The 20,157-nt window shown below is 43.1% G+C and overlaps 1 protein-coding gene across 1 annotated transcript in view; it reads right to left on the reverse strand.

Moving 5' to 3' along the window:
* The window catches only part of LOC131198440 (transmembrane channel-like protein 2), a 286,411-nt gene that overhangs the window by 92,134 nt on the left and 174,120 nt on the right, over positions 1-20,157 (reverse strand). The window contains exon 5 of the mRNA XM_058183084.1: positions 111-263. Within this exon, the coding sequence (XP_058039067.1) occupies positions 111-263 (153 nt within the window). The remainder of the gene's footprint in view (positions 1-110; positions 264-20,157) is intronic.

Raw genomic sequence — 20,157 nt, forward strand, 5'->3', positions numbered from 1 at the left:
TAACAGCCACAGAATAGAACGTTTGTGGAAGGTGGAATGGAATGGCAACATAAACTTATGCCTATAGACCTAGAGGTCATGTGGAACAGTAATCACCAAGATATTATTACCTTAGCAAAGTTAATCTTTTTGCCATGCACCAGGGTTTGTTTCGTATGATAGATATGAGTTTTTTCTTTTCTTCTACCTGTTCCTTTAGCTTGTCCAGTTCCTCTTCAGAAAGAGATTCATCATCTGAATAGTTTGGAGTGGAAGAGGGGGAACTAGGAGTAAAAACCCAAAATCAAACCAAACTCACACAACTACATAAACTAATTCTTAAAAATATTGTATGAAATTGCATTATATATTTTCAACCTATTATATGCACCTGTTAAATTAAAAGAACAAGGTTTTAAATAGTTTGCTAACATTTGACATTTTTAACCAAACTTCAATTGTTTGTTTATTTCGTAAGTATTCTAATCAAAGTATAGTATTAGATAATAAATAGCTCTGGATGATTAGCTTATTTATCATTTATTAAGTTTGCATGCTGCCCCTTTATTGTCATGGTGACTCTGAGCAGCTTAAAAATGTTAAAAAGATCATGAAAAACAATTATAGTTTAAAATTATTAAATAAAGGTTTGAAACCAAGAGGACAATGGACAGAATGATCTTCCCTCTACCCCATCAGTTATTCCCAGTATAGAGCACTATATTAGGTATATAATATAGTATAATATATTTAAAATAGTATATTAAAACATGACGCAGCATATTAGGGCCATGTTTTAACATTCTTCCTGAAGGCCAGGAGGGTGGGGGCTTACTCCACCTCCAGCAGGATAATATTCCAAAGGGCAGAACTGAAAAGGCTCTTCCAACACTTGAACTGGACCTGAAAGCAGACTGGCAACCAATGTAGCGCTCACAACAGCAAATGTATATGCCACCTGAAGGGTCTCCAAAACTGTCTCTTCTGTTTTGTATCATTTGAAACTTCCAAATAATATGTATTCAAGAATATGTACATATTAGTTTATGTATTAGATGTCTATAATTTGCCCAATAGAAAGTAAATGGGTTATAAAGAAAATCAAAGTTTAAAGGGAGAAAGGTCATTAAAAGAAATAGTATATCCTACTGGTAGGGGGTGCAAGTTATTCATCTGAAGAACTACAATAAGCATGTCCAACCTACAGTCCTGGACAGTTAGTAATGTGACCCCACAAGATTCTAGACATTTAACATTATTATAACATTAATATACATCAACTATATTTTATATGCAGCCCAAGACAATTCATCTTTATTCAGTATGGTTCAGGCAAGCCAAAAGGTTGGACACCCATACATAATATAGAATTCAATGGATAATTTTAGGAACAAGATATTGGCAACTGAAACTAAGGACTTTCACCCAATAGATCTACTGGGTGAGGGCAGATCACTTGGGTCAAAATAATAACATTTGGAATGGGAGAAGATATAACATACTTAGCACACAGGAGAAATTTCTGGATGCCTATAAATTTTTGGAGAAGATGACTAGATCTGATGCAGAAATCTTTAGTTTGCCCCTGTTGTTTCACATTTACTGTACATGTTGGTTTTTCTTATTTATAACTTTACTGATATACTTAGGTTAACACATTTTTTAAAATTGATCCTTGCTATAATTTTCTGGAAGAAACTTGTCAGATTGCTCTGGATTCAGGCCTTGGGAGCACAGATATGAATCATCTTGTAAATTAGCAGATAAAGAGCTCATCCTATGCAGAAAATGGGAGTGTGATCAAAATAGCAGCAGGGCTAAGACTTTGAGAACTTGATGATCATAGGAGAAATAGAATATTGAATTGTCAGCAGTACGGAAGTTGGCCACACAAGGTTTTAGTTCCAAACCCATGCTGCACTAAATTACTTAAAAAGACTGTAGCTAAGGAAGTGATGAACAGCAGCTTCTCAGCATTTTAATAGCTTTATCATTCCTGTTTTACTTAGGATTCCTTTATCACTCCCAACTCCTGCATCCCTGTGACTAACATTGCTGATACAAATAATCGTCAATACACACTACAAGCACTACAGATTCAATTTGACACAATATTATTTGGAACAAAATAGTTAAAAATATCAGTTACTGATACTTCTGTGAAAGGATATCTTGCCCTGGATCTGAGTAACTCTTGGGCCACAGGTCCCAGTCCTGTTCTTCTGGTTCTGTGCAATTTAACAGGCTGTAACATGGGCAGTAATCAGCAGCTCAACTTGTACTACAACACAGACCTGAAGGTTGTTCACGGGTAACATGCTTCAAATACATAAGCAGTTTGATAGCAATTTTTTATCACTCTTAACAAACTTTATTAAACAGCATAAGCTTTTGTGAGTTTCAGCTCTTTTCATCAGATTCAGTGGAATGATTAGATTGATATAAAATTTAAATTGAGATGAGGTGATAAAGAAGCGGAACCAATTGGTTACGCAGATGTAGGTTATATGTAAAACAGAATACAAATATCTTATCAATTAACAGTTATAATATCTTATGCACGCCCCTATAAATGGCGTGCAAAAGAGCACAAACGTGCCTACCCTTCCCTGTCCTATTGTTCCTCTTCATTATATCCAATTAATATAGTTATTACATACTTATGCTCTTATATATGCTTATATACTATATAGTTAATTCATGTTAATGCTTATATATACTGTTATGACAAAATAAATAAAAATAAAATAAAATATGTTAAAGATCCATTGTGTTTTTAAGACCTGCAGAGGCAGTTTGAAACCTTTTAAGTATGTGAATTTAACAGTTTTTCACTTGATCACCATCAACTGATATTATTTTCTTCCAGTGGTGGGATTCAAATAATTTAATAATCAGTTCTCTGCCCTAATGACCAGCTGAGTGGGCATGGCTGGGTGGTCATGTGATTGGGTGGGTGTGGCCAATTCAACATAGCTCACATCGAGGGGCACCTCGCCCGGCCTCTCCTTGTTCCTCCCAGCCACTCCTCACCACCTGGGCTCCTTAGGACCCAAATAGGAAGCAGTTGTTGAAGCTAAGCAGCTACCATGAGAAAGAGTTTATAGAACTGCTGGCTCAGTTCAAAAAGGTGGCTCCTCACTGAGGGCTATGAGCATAGGCTTTCCAAACAGAGGGAAGACCTGTGGGAGTACAAGGCCAAATACTGGTGCCTGGAGTCTCAGTGGACCGAGATGGTCAGTCAGTTTCAGGCTATGATCCCAGTCCCACTGGGAATGAGGCCCTCCGGCTCTTCACCACCAGTGGCGCTTCCCTCCAGCCTCTGCCCAAAACCCATGCCAGGAGGCTGAAACAGACCCCAAATCTGAGTCGGAATTTCTGCCCCGCTCCAACTCGCACAAAAAGAACCAGAAGGGGAAAGCAATCCTGACATGGATGACTGCAAGGAGTTGGTGTGGGCCATGGTGGGGCTTCTGCTGCCAATCCTCCAACAGCAGAACAAACTGCAGGGAAGCTCAGGGCCTCATCGTGAAAACTCCCATGCTCCTGGGAAGATGGGGAAGAAGTCTTCCCAGGAGCATGGGACTTTCACAACAAAACCCTAAGGTCCCCTGAGTCCAGTTGCCAAGATGCTTTCTCCCCATGCTTCCTCCCCTTGGGCACCTTAGAGCTACCTTGGAGTTTTGCCTGTGAAAACATCACTTGCTTGGAGGGGGCGGGGGGGGCCCATTACAGGAGCGCCAAGATGTGGAAATGGCCTTAGTCTGGCCAGATGGAAAAGTGCGAGAAGGTGACTCTCTTGGGCGCTGTTAAGGTTCCAAGTAATACATCCCATTCAATAAAAACTCAGAGGCAGGCAAATTTCTCAAAGAACATTTTATTGGTACATATCAAATTGGCATATTCTCGGTGGAAAACTGCCTCTAAGTTCCTACCTGTTTTACATCCAATTAAAAATAAAACCTTGTCACTTCCCCCTCAGAGTCTTCAGTCACATGGTCCAATCAGCATAAAGTCCAGTTGCTAGGTGACCTCAGTATCCACCTTCTGAACACCTGCTCTAATGTCTTTGATTTCCAGGGGAAAGAATTTTATTTAGGCTACAACAACCTAGCTATCTCTACAACCCCTCCCTGGCCCCTTCATTCCAGGCTGTATCAACACTGAAGCAGTGAGAAGAGAAACCTCCCTAGAGAAAACTACCAAAAATAAAATGGCCACAGTTAGGGCAACTTCAGGATTGACAGGCTGCCTGCCTTCAACTGAAGAATGTTTCCTGCAAGATAGAGAGAGATCACAGAGAGATTAATTGGGGAAGTCTCTAACCCCCTCTCTCCACCCCAGGAGGGCCCTTTTGGCTGATGGGGATACTTATCATGAAATTGCTTAATCAGCAATTGCTTTACCTTCCAACTTTTCACCCAGAGAGCTCAGATGGGGTATCCTTTCCAATAAACTAAGTACTGCAATTGTCAAAAAAAAGTGTACTCTGGAATCTAAGATCCTTTTTATTTTCCCTTCAATTACAAGTGGCTTTGGGGCTGCCCGATCTACTGTGAACTTGCTGAGAACTTTGGGGCTGCCCGAGCTGTGAACTTGCTGCTGACTTCAGCAAGCTACAGTGGAAAAATGGATGCACTTTCCCCAACAGCTGGAAAAGTTTCAATTGTACTGTCACAGGGTTAATTACCTTTACTATAGGGAATAGCCCTACAAACTTCGGGCCCAATTTCCTAGATGCTAATTTTAATTTTAGATATTTGGTGGATAGGTAGATCCTATCTCCCACCCAGAATTACAGTTGGAGAGACTTGCATTTGTCAGCCTGTTTTTAATAAGTTTTTGCTGCCTCTCTCAAAGTGTGCTTGGTATTTTCTCACAATCCTTTTAGGGATTCCATCCATTCATTTAATGACATGGATGAAGGAGGTTCTCTGGGTAATTTGGGCATGGGGACAAATTCCATTCTGGTTGATTTGGAAAGGTGATAGTCCTGTGCTGCTATGTACTGCATTGTTATATGCCAATTCTGCAAATGGCAGTAGTTCTGGCCCAGTTGGATTGTTGATAGTCTACACAGCACTTCAAATATTCTATCATTGTATTGGATCATTCTGTCACCTCATTCGTACTTGGATGAAAGGACGAGCTGAGCCTCTGCGATGACGCAATAGATGATGCCTCTTTATTCTGTTTGTACCAGGCGTCTGCTAGTAGTCCCTTTTTAAAATTTTGGATCTCCCCCATCTGTGAGTTTTGGTTGTCTGGTTGGTGACCGAGTGGTTGCTTATGCTGCTGTTTGGAAGGAGGGGAACACTGATTATTTCTTGTGGCTTGCTGTTGAATTGTGGTTTTCTGGATAGGGCATCAGAGGGAAGTAGGTTCTTCCCTCCCAGGATGTACTTTAGTTAGAAGTTAAACCACTTGAAGTACTCTGCCCAGTGAACCTGCTTTGGGGAGACTTTTCTGGATTTTTTTGTGGTTGGTCCAGACTTGAAATGGCACTTGACTACCCTTCAGAAAGTGCGTCTAGGTCAGCAGTGCCCACCAGACTGCATAAGCTTCCTTCTCCCACACTGTCCACCTCCTTTTGGTGTCAGTTAGTTTTTTGGAAGTGTAAGTTCATGGTTGCAGGTCTCCACTTGTATTTCTTTGGCATAGGACCACAGCAACAGTGACGTCACTTGCATGCACTTGCATTACAAAAGGCTGGTCAGGATGAGCTTCTGGTTGAACTTTTGGAGCCTTCAGAAGCGAGAGCCGCGATCTCCATGGGTCCGTTCTGAGATCTCCCTGTTGGGAGCTTGATTTGAAGCCATAGCCACCCTGTAGGGGTGGTGAAGCAAACTGGTAGTGATGGGGTGGTGAAGGGGTGGTGAAGCAAAGCCTCATCTGAAGACTAGGAGCAGCGGCAGTTAAAATGCCATGAAACCAGGGAACTGTCAGAAACCATAAGTTTGTGCAGTAGCAGAGAAATGGTGAACGGTGTGTCATCTCGATAAGAAAAGATTTACAGCTGAAGCCAGGCCCCCCAAAAAATTTAAGGGGAATAACTTTTAGAACAATTTGTTACAGTGGCATGTAACTATTAGGAAAAAGCATGTTGGAAATTTAAAGAAGTAAATATTTGTTTAAAAAGAAAATTAAGTTGGAAATGGAATCCCCAAAACAAAAGGTGTGATATTAAGAAGGCATATTAAGATGCTGGAACTATAAAACTACCTTTTCTTCAAATAATTTGCCATAAGAGTTATAAGTTAAACTAAGCAAGAAAAAGAAATTGAATTTGTCAAAATAAAAGCAGAGTGGCAGCAGAGTCAAAATAAAAGCGGAGAGACAGCAGAGTGAAGTAAAGAGCGACATCTGCTAATTGTAGTGAATTTTTGCTACAGGGAAGTAAATATTGAAATGAAGGGAAATAACTGTTGAACTATACATATTTACCTTCTAACCATTGGAGACTGGAATATTAAAAAAGAATTTGTGTCTGAGGAGCCCTAAAAATTATTGGATATAGAAAAATGACTTGAGGAGTAGAGGATCCCTGAAGTAACTAACTAATTTGATTGAACATTGATGAGACATTTAAATTTGACTTGGAGGTTTGGTTTCTGAACTGACAATTGTGGAGACTCAAATAGATTGGAGTCAATAATTCAAAACATTAAGAAACTACACAAGGACATGGAGGAAATATTTGATTGTATAAATAGAAGACAGGAAAATTGCATACAAGAGACAAGGAGCAAAGACCAGGACAAGAAGGAAAGAATGGAATCATCAGCTGGAACAGAAGGGGAATTAGGACTGAGAAACCAGCAAAATAGAAGATAACAAGGAGGAAACACTATTAAAATTATTAAGAATTGAGGAATTAAAACAGGGGAAAAAGATTTTAAAAGATTTTAAAAAGAAATGGGAAGGACGGGAAGAGGTTTGGAGGGAAACGATAGGATTTAGAACAGAAACCTTTCAAATTAAACAGTGGGAAAAGACAGGGCAAGGAGGAAAAATTAAATTATGGATTCAGAATATAAACTTCAAAGTAGATGGAATAAAAGACTTAAGAGGAAGATAGGGGAGACAATTTAAAAAAAGGTAGGATTAAAGGATGTAGATAAGAGATAATGGTTAAGAGGAGAAAAAGAGTTATAGATGTGTCATTATATGCTAATAATTGTATTAATATTAAAATGATATAGGCTGGACAATTAATTGGTATTTAATATAAACAAATGTTAGGATAAACATTACAAATAGATATGAAACTGGAAAATTATGAATGAGAATTCATTATTAATTAGTGAAATGAGAGGTTGAATGATGGTATTATTAAAAGTGTATAAAATATGACTATTATGTAGGTAATGTGAAAGTAGATATATTTATGTGTATTAACAAACTTTAAAATATACAGAGAGGAAGAGTTAAATAATGGGAATATAAATAACAAAACAGAGTATCAGGTACTTGAATATAATAATGTGGAGGGGGAAAATATTAGTGGAAGTTTAGAATGGAAGGGTGTAAAGCAATGTATCACAAAGTCAAATAAGTTAGGAAAAGAAACATGAAAAATAGACACAAAGAATGAAAATGGTGGTAAGCTTGAAATGTTAGGATGTAAGAAACTGGTATTCAGACGGTATACTGTTTGATCAATGAAGTGATGTTAGTATTAAATGAATAATGTTGTAGTTGCATATATGAAAGCACCAGCCTGAAGATGATGAGTGAGACCTCGTCGAAACATCGCAGAGATACTCTCAACTCTTAATAATAATAATAATAATAATAATAATAATAATAATAATAATAATAATAATAATAATAATAATAATAATAACACGTTTAAATGATTAAGTCTGTTTCTTTTATTTTTAAATGTAACTGTTCTGTTTCCCTCCCCCAATACTCCCAAGAAAGAGTCAGTCAAAGGCCTTCTTTTCTAATTTATTTACATAGATAAATGTTCTGGCCATGTCTACCCACGGGCCTGCCAGGTCTCTGGAGATAACTAGGAAATTATAGATAAGGCCAGAGTTACTCACAAATATATTCTTCCCTCCATTGATACAGTTTGCCCACGCAAATTCACTGCTTTGTCCAAGACAAAAAGCCAGGAAGTTCCGCCTCCTGCTTTTATTGCCTCTGTAGATGTCACTGCATGACTCATCATTTTTTGGCTTTGTCCCAACGCCTCCTCTGCTGCGCGCGCCGGTCATGTTTGCGCAGTCTTGCAGCAAGCCAAAATTGTTCTTGGGGCGTTGCCAAATCAGAAGAAGGCCCGGGAGAATCAGGCTTTGCCGGCCCCTCCTCCTCCCTTTGGGTGGGTGCCAGGGAGGGAGAGGGCCCAGGAGAAGCAGGCCTTGCCAGGTCTTCTCCCTCACTTTCTGAATCATCCGAATCCAGGAGTCCGAGTCCAGAAACCTGGGTAACAACAGTAACTTTAAGAAGAACTATAGTTATAGTTGAAAGAAATATTAACTGGAAAATACACCATATGTTGTAGGTATTGGGGATATTATATACAACGAAATGAGAGAGGGAAATGGAGTGTAATGCAGGGGTAGTCAACCTTTTTATACCTACCGCCCACTTTTGTATCTCTGTCAGTATTAAAATTTTCTATCCGCCTACCAGTTCCACAATAATGGTGATTTATAAAGTTGGGAAGTAACTTTACTTTAAAGTTAAAGCATATAATAATTATTATTACTTACCAAATACTTTATGCCAGACTTTTGCTAAGTTTGGCAGAATAAATCTTTATAAAACAACTTACTGTAGTTAAAGCTATCTTTTTATTTACTCTTTGCATACATAAAAACATGAAGTCTGATGAAATTATATTTAATTAATTAAATTATTAATGAGATCCCTGAGGCTGATGCTGCGAAACTAAATATTGGATATCTGGCTCAATTTTTGTAAGGAACAAATGAAGGTCTCCTCTTTCGGAAATATTCAGGTGGTTTCTTTCTTTGGTCATAATATGATTAACAGCACTAAAGCCTGATTCCACAAGATATGAGCTAGAAAAAATAAACTGAATATCATTTTCCACATATTTGGATAGAAGACAGATATTTTTTTTATTTTGCTGTAGGTTTTCATATCCACCACTATCAAATTTATGTTTACTTTCTTCCTCATATCTAATTTCTAACAGTTCTTCTTGGCAAGTTGTATCAGCCTCTTCAATATTTGCGGTAAAAGGATTTTTCATCCAGTCATACACTTCAATTTCAAAATATCTTCAAATCATTTTTCCATGTCCAATTTAAGTTCGTTGAGGTGGCTACTGAATCTGTCAATATCTTCTGGAGTTACATCATCTTTTATAGATGATAATTCAGGAAACTAATGAAATTCTCTCTTCAATAGATTATAACAAAGTAGTTCAAGTTTGTCAATAAATAATGACACAATACTTTGGCAACCGATAAGAGTTTTATTAGCTCCCTGAAGCTGCAAATTGACATCATTAAAGCTCTTGAAAATATTTGTCAAATAAAAGGCATCATTCTTTACTGTTTTTAACTGTTGACACAGATTGGTCTCATTATTACTTTCAAAAAATTGTATGACACTATCATATAATGCTACAAAATGAGCCAAAGATGTACCCTTTGACAGCCACCAAACTTCTGTGTGCAAAAGTAGCGTAATAAAATCTTCATTATTGTCCTGGCAAAGCTGTCAAAAAATTCTATCATTTTTTGCATTGGATTTGATGTTGTTTACAGCTTGAATTATTATAGTTAATGATGAATGGAGACTTGTAGATGTCTTCCTACAAGATGCTGTCTGTGCACCACACAATGAATACATAAAACATTTGGCACTTCTTCCTTCAAATAAGCAACAAATCTATGATAGCGACCTACCATTGATGGTGCTCCATCAGTAGCGCATGCAACAATATTATTCAAAGGAATATTATTTTTTGTAAAGTATGATTTAAAGTATGATTTATATAGATAAACCTCTTGTATCTGTAATGAGATTCATTGCGAATAGCATTTCTTCTCATAATGTATTGTTTTCATCAAAATAACGTACATATGCCATCAATAAAGCATTATTATCTGCAATGGTAGTCTCGTCCAATTGCATGGAAAATGAAGTTTTTTTTCAACCTTAACTGCCATTTCTTCAATTCGTCACTTTACTGTGCTATCGCTTAGGGGCAACATTTTTAAAATTTCAGGTATATCCTGATGCATTACTGTTGAGATAAATTCTTTTATAGAGGGTATTATTACAGTTTCTCCAATATTATCGCTTTTACCACTTTTTGCAATTAATTGTGAAATGCGATAAGCGGCAATTAATCCATCTTTGTTCGCTGCATGTTGTTTCTTAAAAGATGCAACAATTGTTAAACGATTTTGAAATTTTTTATATATTTCCTGAAAATATTCAATGGGCTTGTCCTTAATCATTTGGATGCTTTGTTGAAAGATATTCTCGCAATCGACTTGGCTTCAATGCTTCATTAGATAATATTTTAGACACAATAAACACATTGGATGTTGTTTATTTACAACAGATTCTATGAAACCCATCTTCAGATACTCGGGCAAATAGCCACAAGCTATTTTTTATTTTATTTTATTTTATTTTATTTTATTTTATTGAGACATGGGCTCACAATATTTCACAATATTTTGTTTGAAGCTGTAGGCATGTGCTCATTCTCATAAATCTAACTACGTACTGACCAGTGCGACCACAAACAAAAGATCCTGCACCATGTATCATCATCTGCTCATTCCTCTTGTGCATCGTGGATTGGGCCTGGGGGGAGGGCGCTGGCTACCAGCTCTGCTTGTCTGTTACAGCTAGGTGGTGGTGGGGGAGATGCGCAAGCTATTCTGGGATGAGGCTCTTTTGTTTGCAGTCTCACTATAGCACCATTTAGTTTCACTTACGTAACATGAACTAAACTTATTTGCAGGTGATACAAATAGTATATTTTCAGAAATTTAAATTGTCATGGGGAATTTTATGGAAACCTAATGAAAATGTTTTTAAATAATGCTACGAATTTTTTTTAAAAAAATTAAATTAAAAAAAGGAAAGTGTTTCAGTATCAGACAACACCCCTACCGCCCACCATGAAATCTGGAATGCCCACTAGTGGGTGGTAGGGACCAGGTTGACTACCACTGGTGTAGTGGAAGGGAGTAGGAGAGAAGGGGAGAAAGAGTAAGTGTAGGAGGGGAAAGGAGAGAGGGAAGAGGAGTGGAGGAGAAGAGTAGAAAGGGAAGGAGAGGTAAGCGGAGAAGAAGAGAGAGGGGAAATAGAGAGGCAAGAGGAGAAGGAATGATAATACGGTGGATGTTAAAGCATATTGGTTTAGATGTTATTGCATACTTGTTAATATTTATATGAAAATAAAAATTTTGTGTAAAAAAGATGGGGTAAATAATATGGAATAAGGAAAATGGAATGTAATAATTATGAATATGTTTATCTGTATTGAAATGTATGATACTCAAACACCACACCATCCACATGATATGTATAAATTTAAAAAAAATAAAAACTTGATGGGAAAAAAAGGCTGGTTAGGATCAGGGTGTCTGAGGATTGGTTCCTCAGCAAACAGTCTTTTTAGTGTCTCAATCACCCACTGACATTCCAATGTCCAGGTTAAGGGTTGGCTAAGGATGGGGTTTCTGATTCCCCCCCCCAGTCTTTAATAGTTCCATTATGGGCAAGAAGTTCCATTATTTGGCGAAGAAAGGGATGAATTGCCTATAATTCCATTATGGACAGGAAGTTCCATTATTTGGCGAAGGAAGAGATGAATTGCCTATAGAAGTTGGCAAAATCTAGGAAGCTGTGAAGTTTTCTGTGAGTGCGAGGGGGCTGCCAGTCTAGTACAATTCTGACTTTTGTTGGATCCATTTCTACTCCCTCATTTGACACTCAGTAGCCCAGGTAGTCCAGAGAGGTCTTGTAAAACTCAAATTTTGACAGCTTGAAGTATAGCTTCCCTGCAAGCAATTTTTTCAGGACTTGACACACTAACTTCACATGCTCCTCCACTGTTTCACTAAATATGGGAATGTCATTCAAATGGATAAGGGCTCCATTGTATAAGTGCTCATGTAGCACCTCATTGATCAACTGCAGGAAGACGGCAGGGGCTCCTTGTAACCCAAATGGTATTACTTTAAACTGGAAGCTGCCAAGTGGACAGTTGAAAGCAGTTTTCAATTTGTCTCTTTCTCAAATTCAGACTCAATAGTACTCCTCCTGCAGGTCTAGTTTGGTGAACACCTTCCCCTTGGCCAGGTGGGACAGTATGTCTTTCATTAGTGGCAGCAGTTAGGTGTTCTCCACGCATATTGCGTTTATTCCTCTAAAGTCCATGCAGAGCCTCATCAACCCATCTTTCTTTTCTTTAAACAAGACAAGGGTGGCCACCCTAGATTTTGCTGATTGTATGAAACCCTGGGCTAGGTTGGCATCAATATAGTCGTTTAGCTTTTTCATCTCCTTGGGAGTCATAGAATACATTTCTGGTTTTGGTAGTTTAGCCCCCGGCATGAAATCTATTGCAGTCTGTAGGTTGGTATGTTTCTGTGTGTAAAGCATTGTATTCCTTTTCACTGAACACCTCTGCTAAGTCCTGATATTCTTTTGGGATCTGGGGCTTCCCTGCAGGCAACTCTGCCATTACGGCAACCTGTTGTTCAGTTGCTGGCAGGCTTCCCTCTCAATTGGGGGTGGGTCTGGGCCCAGTGTTAATTTCAATTTTTGGTAACCCCTTTCCCAGGTGATTGTTGGACCCCATTTGTCTAGCCACGCCAGCCCCAGTATGATGACTCAGTTGTGTTTGGCACCACTATGAACTGGATTAGTTCCCAGTGGTGGCCCATCTCTAGTTTGATGGGTTCAGTGACATACATAGCTGGACATCTCCCTATTAGTGACCCATTGACCTGCTCAAATCATATGGGGTTTGCTAGGGGTTTCATCTTTATAGCCATTTTAGTTACTGTGGAAGGGCTGATGATGCAGCGGGTACTGCCCATGTCTATGATGGCCTCTACCTCCCCTTGGTGTCCCATGTCTGGCACCACCAATTTTGACTTAAGTGTGAAAGGATGGATGGCTTCACTTATCATTGGGTCATCCTCACTATCATCACTGCTGTCACTGCTCATCAGTGGGACCTCAGAGGCTGGAGTTCTCTCTTCCCCTTATTGGGAGAGGGGAGAGACCTCAACAGCTTGCTGGCTGAACTCTCCCTTTTCTGCAGTTTCCCCTTTGGTCTTTTTGGCTTTGAGGAACAAGTTTGGCCTCTTGCTTGTGGCATGGGGGCTGGGACCAGGCACTCAGATACTTGGTAGCATTATTGTCCACATCAGAAGCATTTTAGGGAATTGTGGATGCCTCTCTAAGTGGCTCCTCTGCCAGGCATGGGCTGGCTTGCCATCCCAGTTGTCTCTTAGGCTTCCTCTCTAGAGTCTCCTTCTGATGCCACCATATTCTAAGTCCATAGCCACAACCATCCTGTTGTGTCTCGTTTGCTTTCCCCGCAGCCGGGTCCCTCTTATCTCCTGCCGAACGCTGAGGAATGTCCTGGCATGCCTCCAGCCCCCAGCCCTGGCACCATGCCCAGGCAAACGGAGCAACTAGACTCCTCCCCCTCCCCCACAGCATGTGAGCCTGAGGAATGTGAATTGCCAACAGCTGGAGCCTGGAGAGATCCTCGCTTCAGGAGAATTGATAGGCGGCACCAGCAAAAGGAAGGGAGGGGCAGGCCTGGATAAGTGCTGAGTCATGGAGCCACACCCCATGGCCTATATAAAGGATCTGCTTTCTGGCATTCTCTGAGTCAGGCAAAGTCTACCTTGGATTGCTGAAGTCACTTCCTGGTCTCCTGCCTGCCTTGAGAACTTTGCTAAGACTTTGGCAGAGCTGCAGAGGCACGCCTGATACGGACTTCCCCGACCCGGCTGTCAGCGGAGGAGTGGAACACGACACATCCAATACCAGTTGTGGATACGATTTGGGACTCCCCGGCAAAGGCAGATTTGGAGCAGTTCCTTGTCCAGACATTCTTTAAAGTAATGGACCAACATCAGTTTTGGGCACTGTCTCAGCTTCCCAATGGCTCTTCGGAATTCCTGGACATATTCCTTAGCCAGGCGGCTTCTCTGTCTTATTCTCGATTTCTTTCTCTACCTCTTACCAGTGGGATACATCCCCGAATTGGCTCCTTAATTCTTGCAGGAAGTCATTGATATTTTCTAGCTCAGGAGCACCCTCATTATGAAGCCAAGTCACCCATTCTGACGCTTCCTTCTCCAGTTTCTCAGTGAGGGTGGAGACAATTTCTTGGTCATCTTGGTAGCAGTCCCCATAGCAGTCAATGTGCGCCCATGCTTGGTTTAGGAAGAAAGCCAATTTGTCCGGACTCCCATCAAATATCGCTCAAAAGTGTGGTGGGGCTTCTCCTTGGGGTTGCGAAATGGTTAGTGGCAGAGGCATAGCCAACGGTTGTGATGTGACCGGTAGTGCTGGGATCCACTGGGCCTGGACCTGGACCCAGCCCTGTCCATGGTAGTATACCCAACTGGGGGGCACTTCCCCTGCCAGCAGCAGTTATGGCTGACCTAGCAGGCTGGCTGGTTTTCTACAACTGGGCAGGCTCCACCAAGCTGATAGCCATTGCAGAGGGCTGATAGCTTGGGTTACTGGAAGAGTTGACCAGTCCCTCCTGGGTAGACTCAGTTGCATTCTGGATTGTGCTGTATGCAGGGGTTGAGACACTACACCCTGAGTATAGTATGTGGAAAATGGGAAAATCAGTTGGTCCAGGGCAGCTGTTGGGTGACTGGTATGTTGCTGCTGGCTGCCGCTGCCAAGATGCATCAAATCTTTCAGGCAACCCCTCCAGGCTTTGTCTGTGAGCCTGGTACTTCCATTCCCCTGACACATTTGAATTTGGGGGTCCCATTGACCTCCACTCCAGGACTGTCATTCTCACTTCCCTCATGGATGAGATTGGTCTCGCCCACATCTGGCCCTAAGAGGCTAGTTTGGATTCCAGGTCCTCCTCCACTTGGTAAAGCTCTTTGGAAGCTGGCGATTAGAATTGTTTCTTTGCCTGAGCCCCTAGTTGGTGTTTGACCTCAGCCATGGCCACTGCCATTTGCTTGGGCATCGAAGGGAATGTCAGGCTCTCTTTGATTCCCTCGCAGGCACCAGTGACACTTCTCTGGTTTCTTCCTCCATCTTCCCTGAGTCTTTCCCACTGCCTGGATAGACAGGGTAAGGAGCTCAGGACCTCAGATAGCAACTTTGGTTTAGAGCCTTAGAGTTTAGAGAACTGGTTTAACGTCGAGGTTCCAAATAATACATCCCATTCAATAAGAACTCCAAGGCAGGTAAATTCCTCAAAGAAACTTTTATTGGAACATATCAAATTGGCATGTTCTTGGTAGAAAAGTGGCTCTAAGTTCCTGCTGGTTTTACACTCAATTAAAAATAAAACTTCATCACTTCCCTCCAGATTCTCCAGTCACATGATCCAATCAGCATACAGTCCAGTTGCTAGGTGACCTCAGTCTCCACCTTTCGAACACCTGCACCAATGTCCTTGATTCCCAGGGGAAAGAATTTTATTTAGGCTACAACACCCTAGCTATTTCTACACCCACCTCCATCGCCCCTTCATTCCAGCTATGTCAGCCCTGAAGCAGTGAGAAGAGAAACTTCCCTAGAGAAAACTACCAAAAAGAAAATGACCACAGTTTGGTAAACTTCAGGGTTTACAGATGCAGCATAAGGAAGGAAGGGGAAGCAGGCTCTCAATAATCCCTTGCTCTCACCCAAAGTATGAGTTGAGCAGCCCAGCAAGGAGAGGCCAGGCAAGGGGAGGAGTGTATGGGGGGAGGGGCAAGGCTTCAGCTGATTTGCAAACTGAACAAATTGTTAGCCACCAGTTCATTAGCAAACGAGCTGAATCTCACCACTGCTTTTGTTAGGTTCGGGAAGTAACGAGGCTGGAGACCAGGGTAGTGACAACAGCTCTTTAATATATGGTGAACCCAGCAACCGGCTGGGGGAAAAACCTCTCCTTTTATACAGTTCTGCTGGAGGCTTCGTCCAATCAGCAACGTGCTGATTTCCCGCTCAAATATTTAAAGGCACAACTGTTAATACATAACACTCCTCCCCTCCCAGAAAACACTTGGTCTTATTTACATATTTATTTACATGTTATTTTTCGACGTAGTCACGCAAATAACCTGGGCGTCTCCTAGTTCTTTCTGACCTGCGCGGTTCAGTTCTGGGTGGTGTTTGAGCTGGTCGGAGGGGCTGTTTTCCTCCCAGCTCTTTCTCTGGGCCATCGGGCTCTGGATTATTGGCCGACTCTTTTCTTGGCCATCCGCCTTGGATTAATTTTGTTACTTGTCCTGCGAGCCAACTAGGGCCGTCCCCATAGTTTCGGGCCCACACCCGGTCGCCTATGCTCAATTCCCTTGTTTTTTCTAGCTCCCCCTTGTAACCCTCGGGTGTGTAATGGGGGTTCAAACGGTCAAGTGGGCACCGGAGTTTTCGTCCCATTAGCAATTCGGCTGGGCTTTTCCCAGTGGCTGTGCTTGGGGTTCTATGCTGGACGGCTAGGAAAAAGTCTATTTTTGTTTGCCAGTCACCTGGCTTGAGCCTGGACAATGCCTCCTTAGCGCTCCGGACGGAACGCTCTGCAAGGCCATTCGACGCAGGGTGGAAAGGTGCAGAGAGGGCATGTCGGATGCCTTCCTCTGCCAGGTACTCTTCAAACTGGGCTGCCGTGAATTGGGGCCCATTGTCGGACACCAGAGTGTCCGGCAACCCGTGAGTTGCGAATAGGTGGCGCAGGGTTGCGATTACTGTTTCCGCTGTGGTGGACTTCATAAGTATGATCTCTAACCATTTGGAAAATGCGTCCACCACCACTAGGAATGTTTGGCCGTGAAAGGGGCCAGCAAAGTCAATGTGGATTCTTGACCAAGGCCCTTGGGGCTTTTCCCATTCTCTGACTGGGGCTGTTGGGGGTAGCGGTCTGGACTCTTGGCAAGCTTGGCATTTCCCTACCCTCTCAGCAATCTCTGCGACCATGAGTGGCCACCATACATAGCTTCTAGCTAACCCCTTCATCCTCACGATGCCTGGGTGACCTCGTGGAGGAGGTCCAATACCTTTCCCTTAACTTAACAGGAATTATTACACGATCACCCCATAACAGGCACCCCCCTTGAGCCGAGAGCTCATCACGTTTCTTAACAAATTCTTTGAACCGTTCGCCCGGCGCAGCGGGCCACCCTCTCTGTACCCAACCGAGTACAGTCCTTAACACAATGTCCCGGTATGATGCCCGAGCCACTTCCTTTGATGTGACTGGGCCAGAGTCCAACGAGTCAATAAGGAGGATGGGTGTCCCCGGAGTGGGATCTTCGGTCGCCCCCGGCAGTGGGCATCGGCTCAAAGCGTCTGCATGCCCCACTTCTTTTCCCGGTCGATGCTGCAGCTTGTATGAGTAAGCGGCTAAAATATAGTCCATCGAGTCAAGCGTGGCGACAGTGCCACAGGTGTTGGCGATCGCCAGCCAGTAGTCCCAATAACGGTCTGTGGTCAGTCACGATTTCAAAATTCCGCCCAAAGACATACTCATGGAATTTTTTGACCCCTGATACAATGGCTAATGCTTCTTTGTCTAATTGGCTGTAGTTCCTCTCTGGGGAGGACATCGTTCTAGAGTAGAACGCTATAGGGGCTTCTGCGCCGTTTGAAGTCTATGGCTGAGTACAGCCCCACCCCATAAGGTGACGATCGCAAACCAGCACTAGGGGTAGTGAGTCGTGATATTGGATGAGCAGGCTATCACTTGAGAGCAGGTTCTTTACTGCTTCAAAAGCCCTATTTTCTGACTTTCCCCAAGACCAAACAGTATTTTTCCCTAAGAGCCTATGCAGCGGTTCCATAGCAGTTGCTTTGTTCTTTAAAAGACCGCGTAAAAATTAACCAATCCCAGGAATGCCTGCAGCTCTGCTTTGTTTTTGGGCGCTGGAGCCTTCCTAATTGCCTTAACTTTGCTCTCAGTAGGGTGAATTCCTTTCTTGTCTATCCGGTAGCCCAAGAAATCGACCGATTCAACACCTATCTGACATTTATTTGTCTTGACTTTTAATCCGGCTGTCCGGAAAATGCTCAAGACCCTTCTTAACCGCTCCCCCAGTTCCTCCATGTTCTCCCCTGAAATTAGGACATCATCGAAGTAGGGAACTACCCCTGGGAGCCCTTGCAGTAGTCGTTCCATCAGGTTTTGGAACAGCCCTGGTGCCACACTAACCCCAAATTGCAATCGGGTGCACTTGAATGCCCCCCTGTGCGTCACAATCGTTTGGGCTTCGGCTGTGCGGGCGTCTACTGGCAGTTGTTGGTAGGCTTGGGCCAAGTCTAACTTTGCAAAGACTTGCCCTTGCCCCAAGGAGTGCAATAAATGTTGCACTACGGAACCGGTACGCTTTTCTGTAAGGCTTTGTTAAGCGTCGCCTTGTAGTCAGCGCAAATTCTAATTGACCCGTCCGATTTGATGGGGGTGACGATTGGCGTCTCCCACTTTGCGTGATCGACTGGCACCAAAACCCCCTGATTTATGAGCTTGTCCAGCTCCTTATCAATTTTTGGTTTTAGGGCAAAAGGGACTCTCCTCGCCTTAAGCCTAATGGGGGCTACCTGGGGGTCTAAGTTGAAGGAAATAGGGGTCCCCTTGTACTTGCCCAGGCAGTCCTTGAAGACATCTTCGAACTCGTTAAAGAGAATGTCTTTCAAATTGCAGTCACTTCTGTAGATGCCAGTCACTCCCATGCCCAGGGCACGAAACCAGTCTAGTCCCAACAGACTGGGCAGAGTTCCTTCGACGATTGTGATGGGCAGGGTCTTTTTGTGAGGGCCGTACTCGACTCGGACGGAGGTGGTCCCTCGAACAGGGATGCGATTCCCCTGGTAGTCGTGCACTCGTAGCCGCTGTGCTTGCAAATGGCGCTTCGCGACGGACGGCAGTGACTTCGCCAGGGTGTCCCAGGACATGATGGTGATCGCTGATCCCGTGTCTACTTCAAGCCTGCACCGTACTCCCTCGATCTTGGGCTTTGTAAAAATCTTCTTTTCCACTTTGGTTGAGGCGCGGCCTATAATGACAGTCGTTTGGTTAGACTTCGCCTTTCTTGTTTGAACCAATCGCGGGCCGCCTTTCCGGTTCAGCGTTTTGATTGGCGATTTGAATTTTCGGCGGAAGGTTGGGCCGCTCTGCAAACCTGAGCTAAGTGTCCTTTCTTCCCACACCGCCGGCATGTTGCGTCTTTAAACCTGCAGCGTTGGCGCTGATGCTGCCCTCCGCAGCTTCCGCACTCGTCACGGTCCTCAGTGTCGCGCTTCTCGGTCCGGCAGACCTCTTCCTCATCCTCGCCTCACCTTCGGATTCGGACTGAATCTCCTCCTGGTGTACTGGCGTTGGCTTTGCGCCGCCTTGGATTGAAGAGGCTTTGCAGAGTCTCTGCTGCTTTAGTAGACATTTCGTGTGCTCTGGCCTCGTCCAGAGCGGTGGCTAGTGTCAGGTTGCTCCTGGCTAGCAGTCGTCGCCGTGGCGGATGTCCTGACCCTCGGATGAGTTGCTCGAGTAGCACTTCGTCTAAGTCTCGGTATCCACAGTCCTTGGGCGCTCTTCTCAACGCGCCATGTAGTCACCGATGGACTCGCCCTCCATCTGTCTCGTTCTCCGAATTCAACCGCTGCACGTATTTGACGGCGCCGGTGCGAAATGGTTCTTCAGCAAAGTCTGCAGAGTCGGCCACGATACCGATTGTATCGGCGTTGGCTCTGCCAGGGCTTCGCAATCTCGATTACCTCGGGCCCGCAATGGCTTAGGAAGTAAGCCCGTTTGCGGTTATCAGGATCCCCTGTAGTTCGTTGGCTTCTAGAAAGCTTTCAAACGGGTCATATGTTCCCCATTTCTCCTTGCCGGGTTGTACGTGCGGGTGGCGTGTTTGCCATTTCCGCGTTTCTGCCCTGAGTTTGCTGGGTTCGGAACTAGCGTGCTTCAGCTCGGTTCTGGTTCTCCTTAGCCTCGAGATCCCACCTTCGTCGCCAATGTTAGGTTCAGGAAGT

This window comes from Ahaetulla prasina, chromosome 4 (assembly GCF_028640845.1).
Source record: "Ahaetulla prasina isolate Xishuangbanna chromosome 4, ASM2864084v1, whole genome shotgun sequence".
NCBI lineage: Eukaryota > Metazoa > Chordata > Lepidosauria > Squamata > Colubridae > Ahaetulla > Ahaetulla prasina.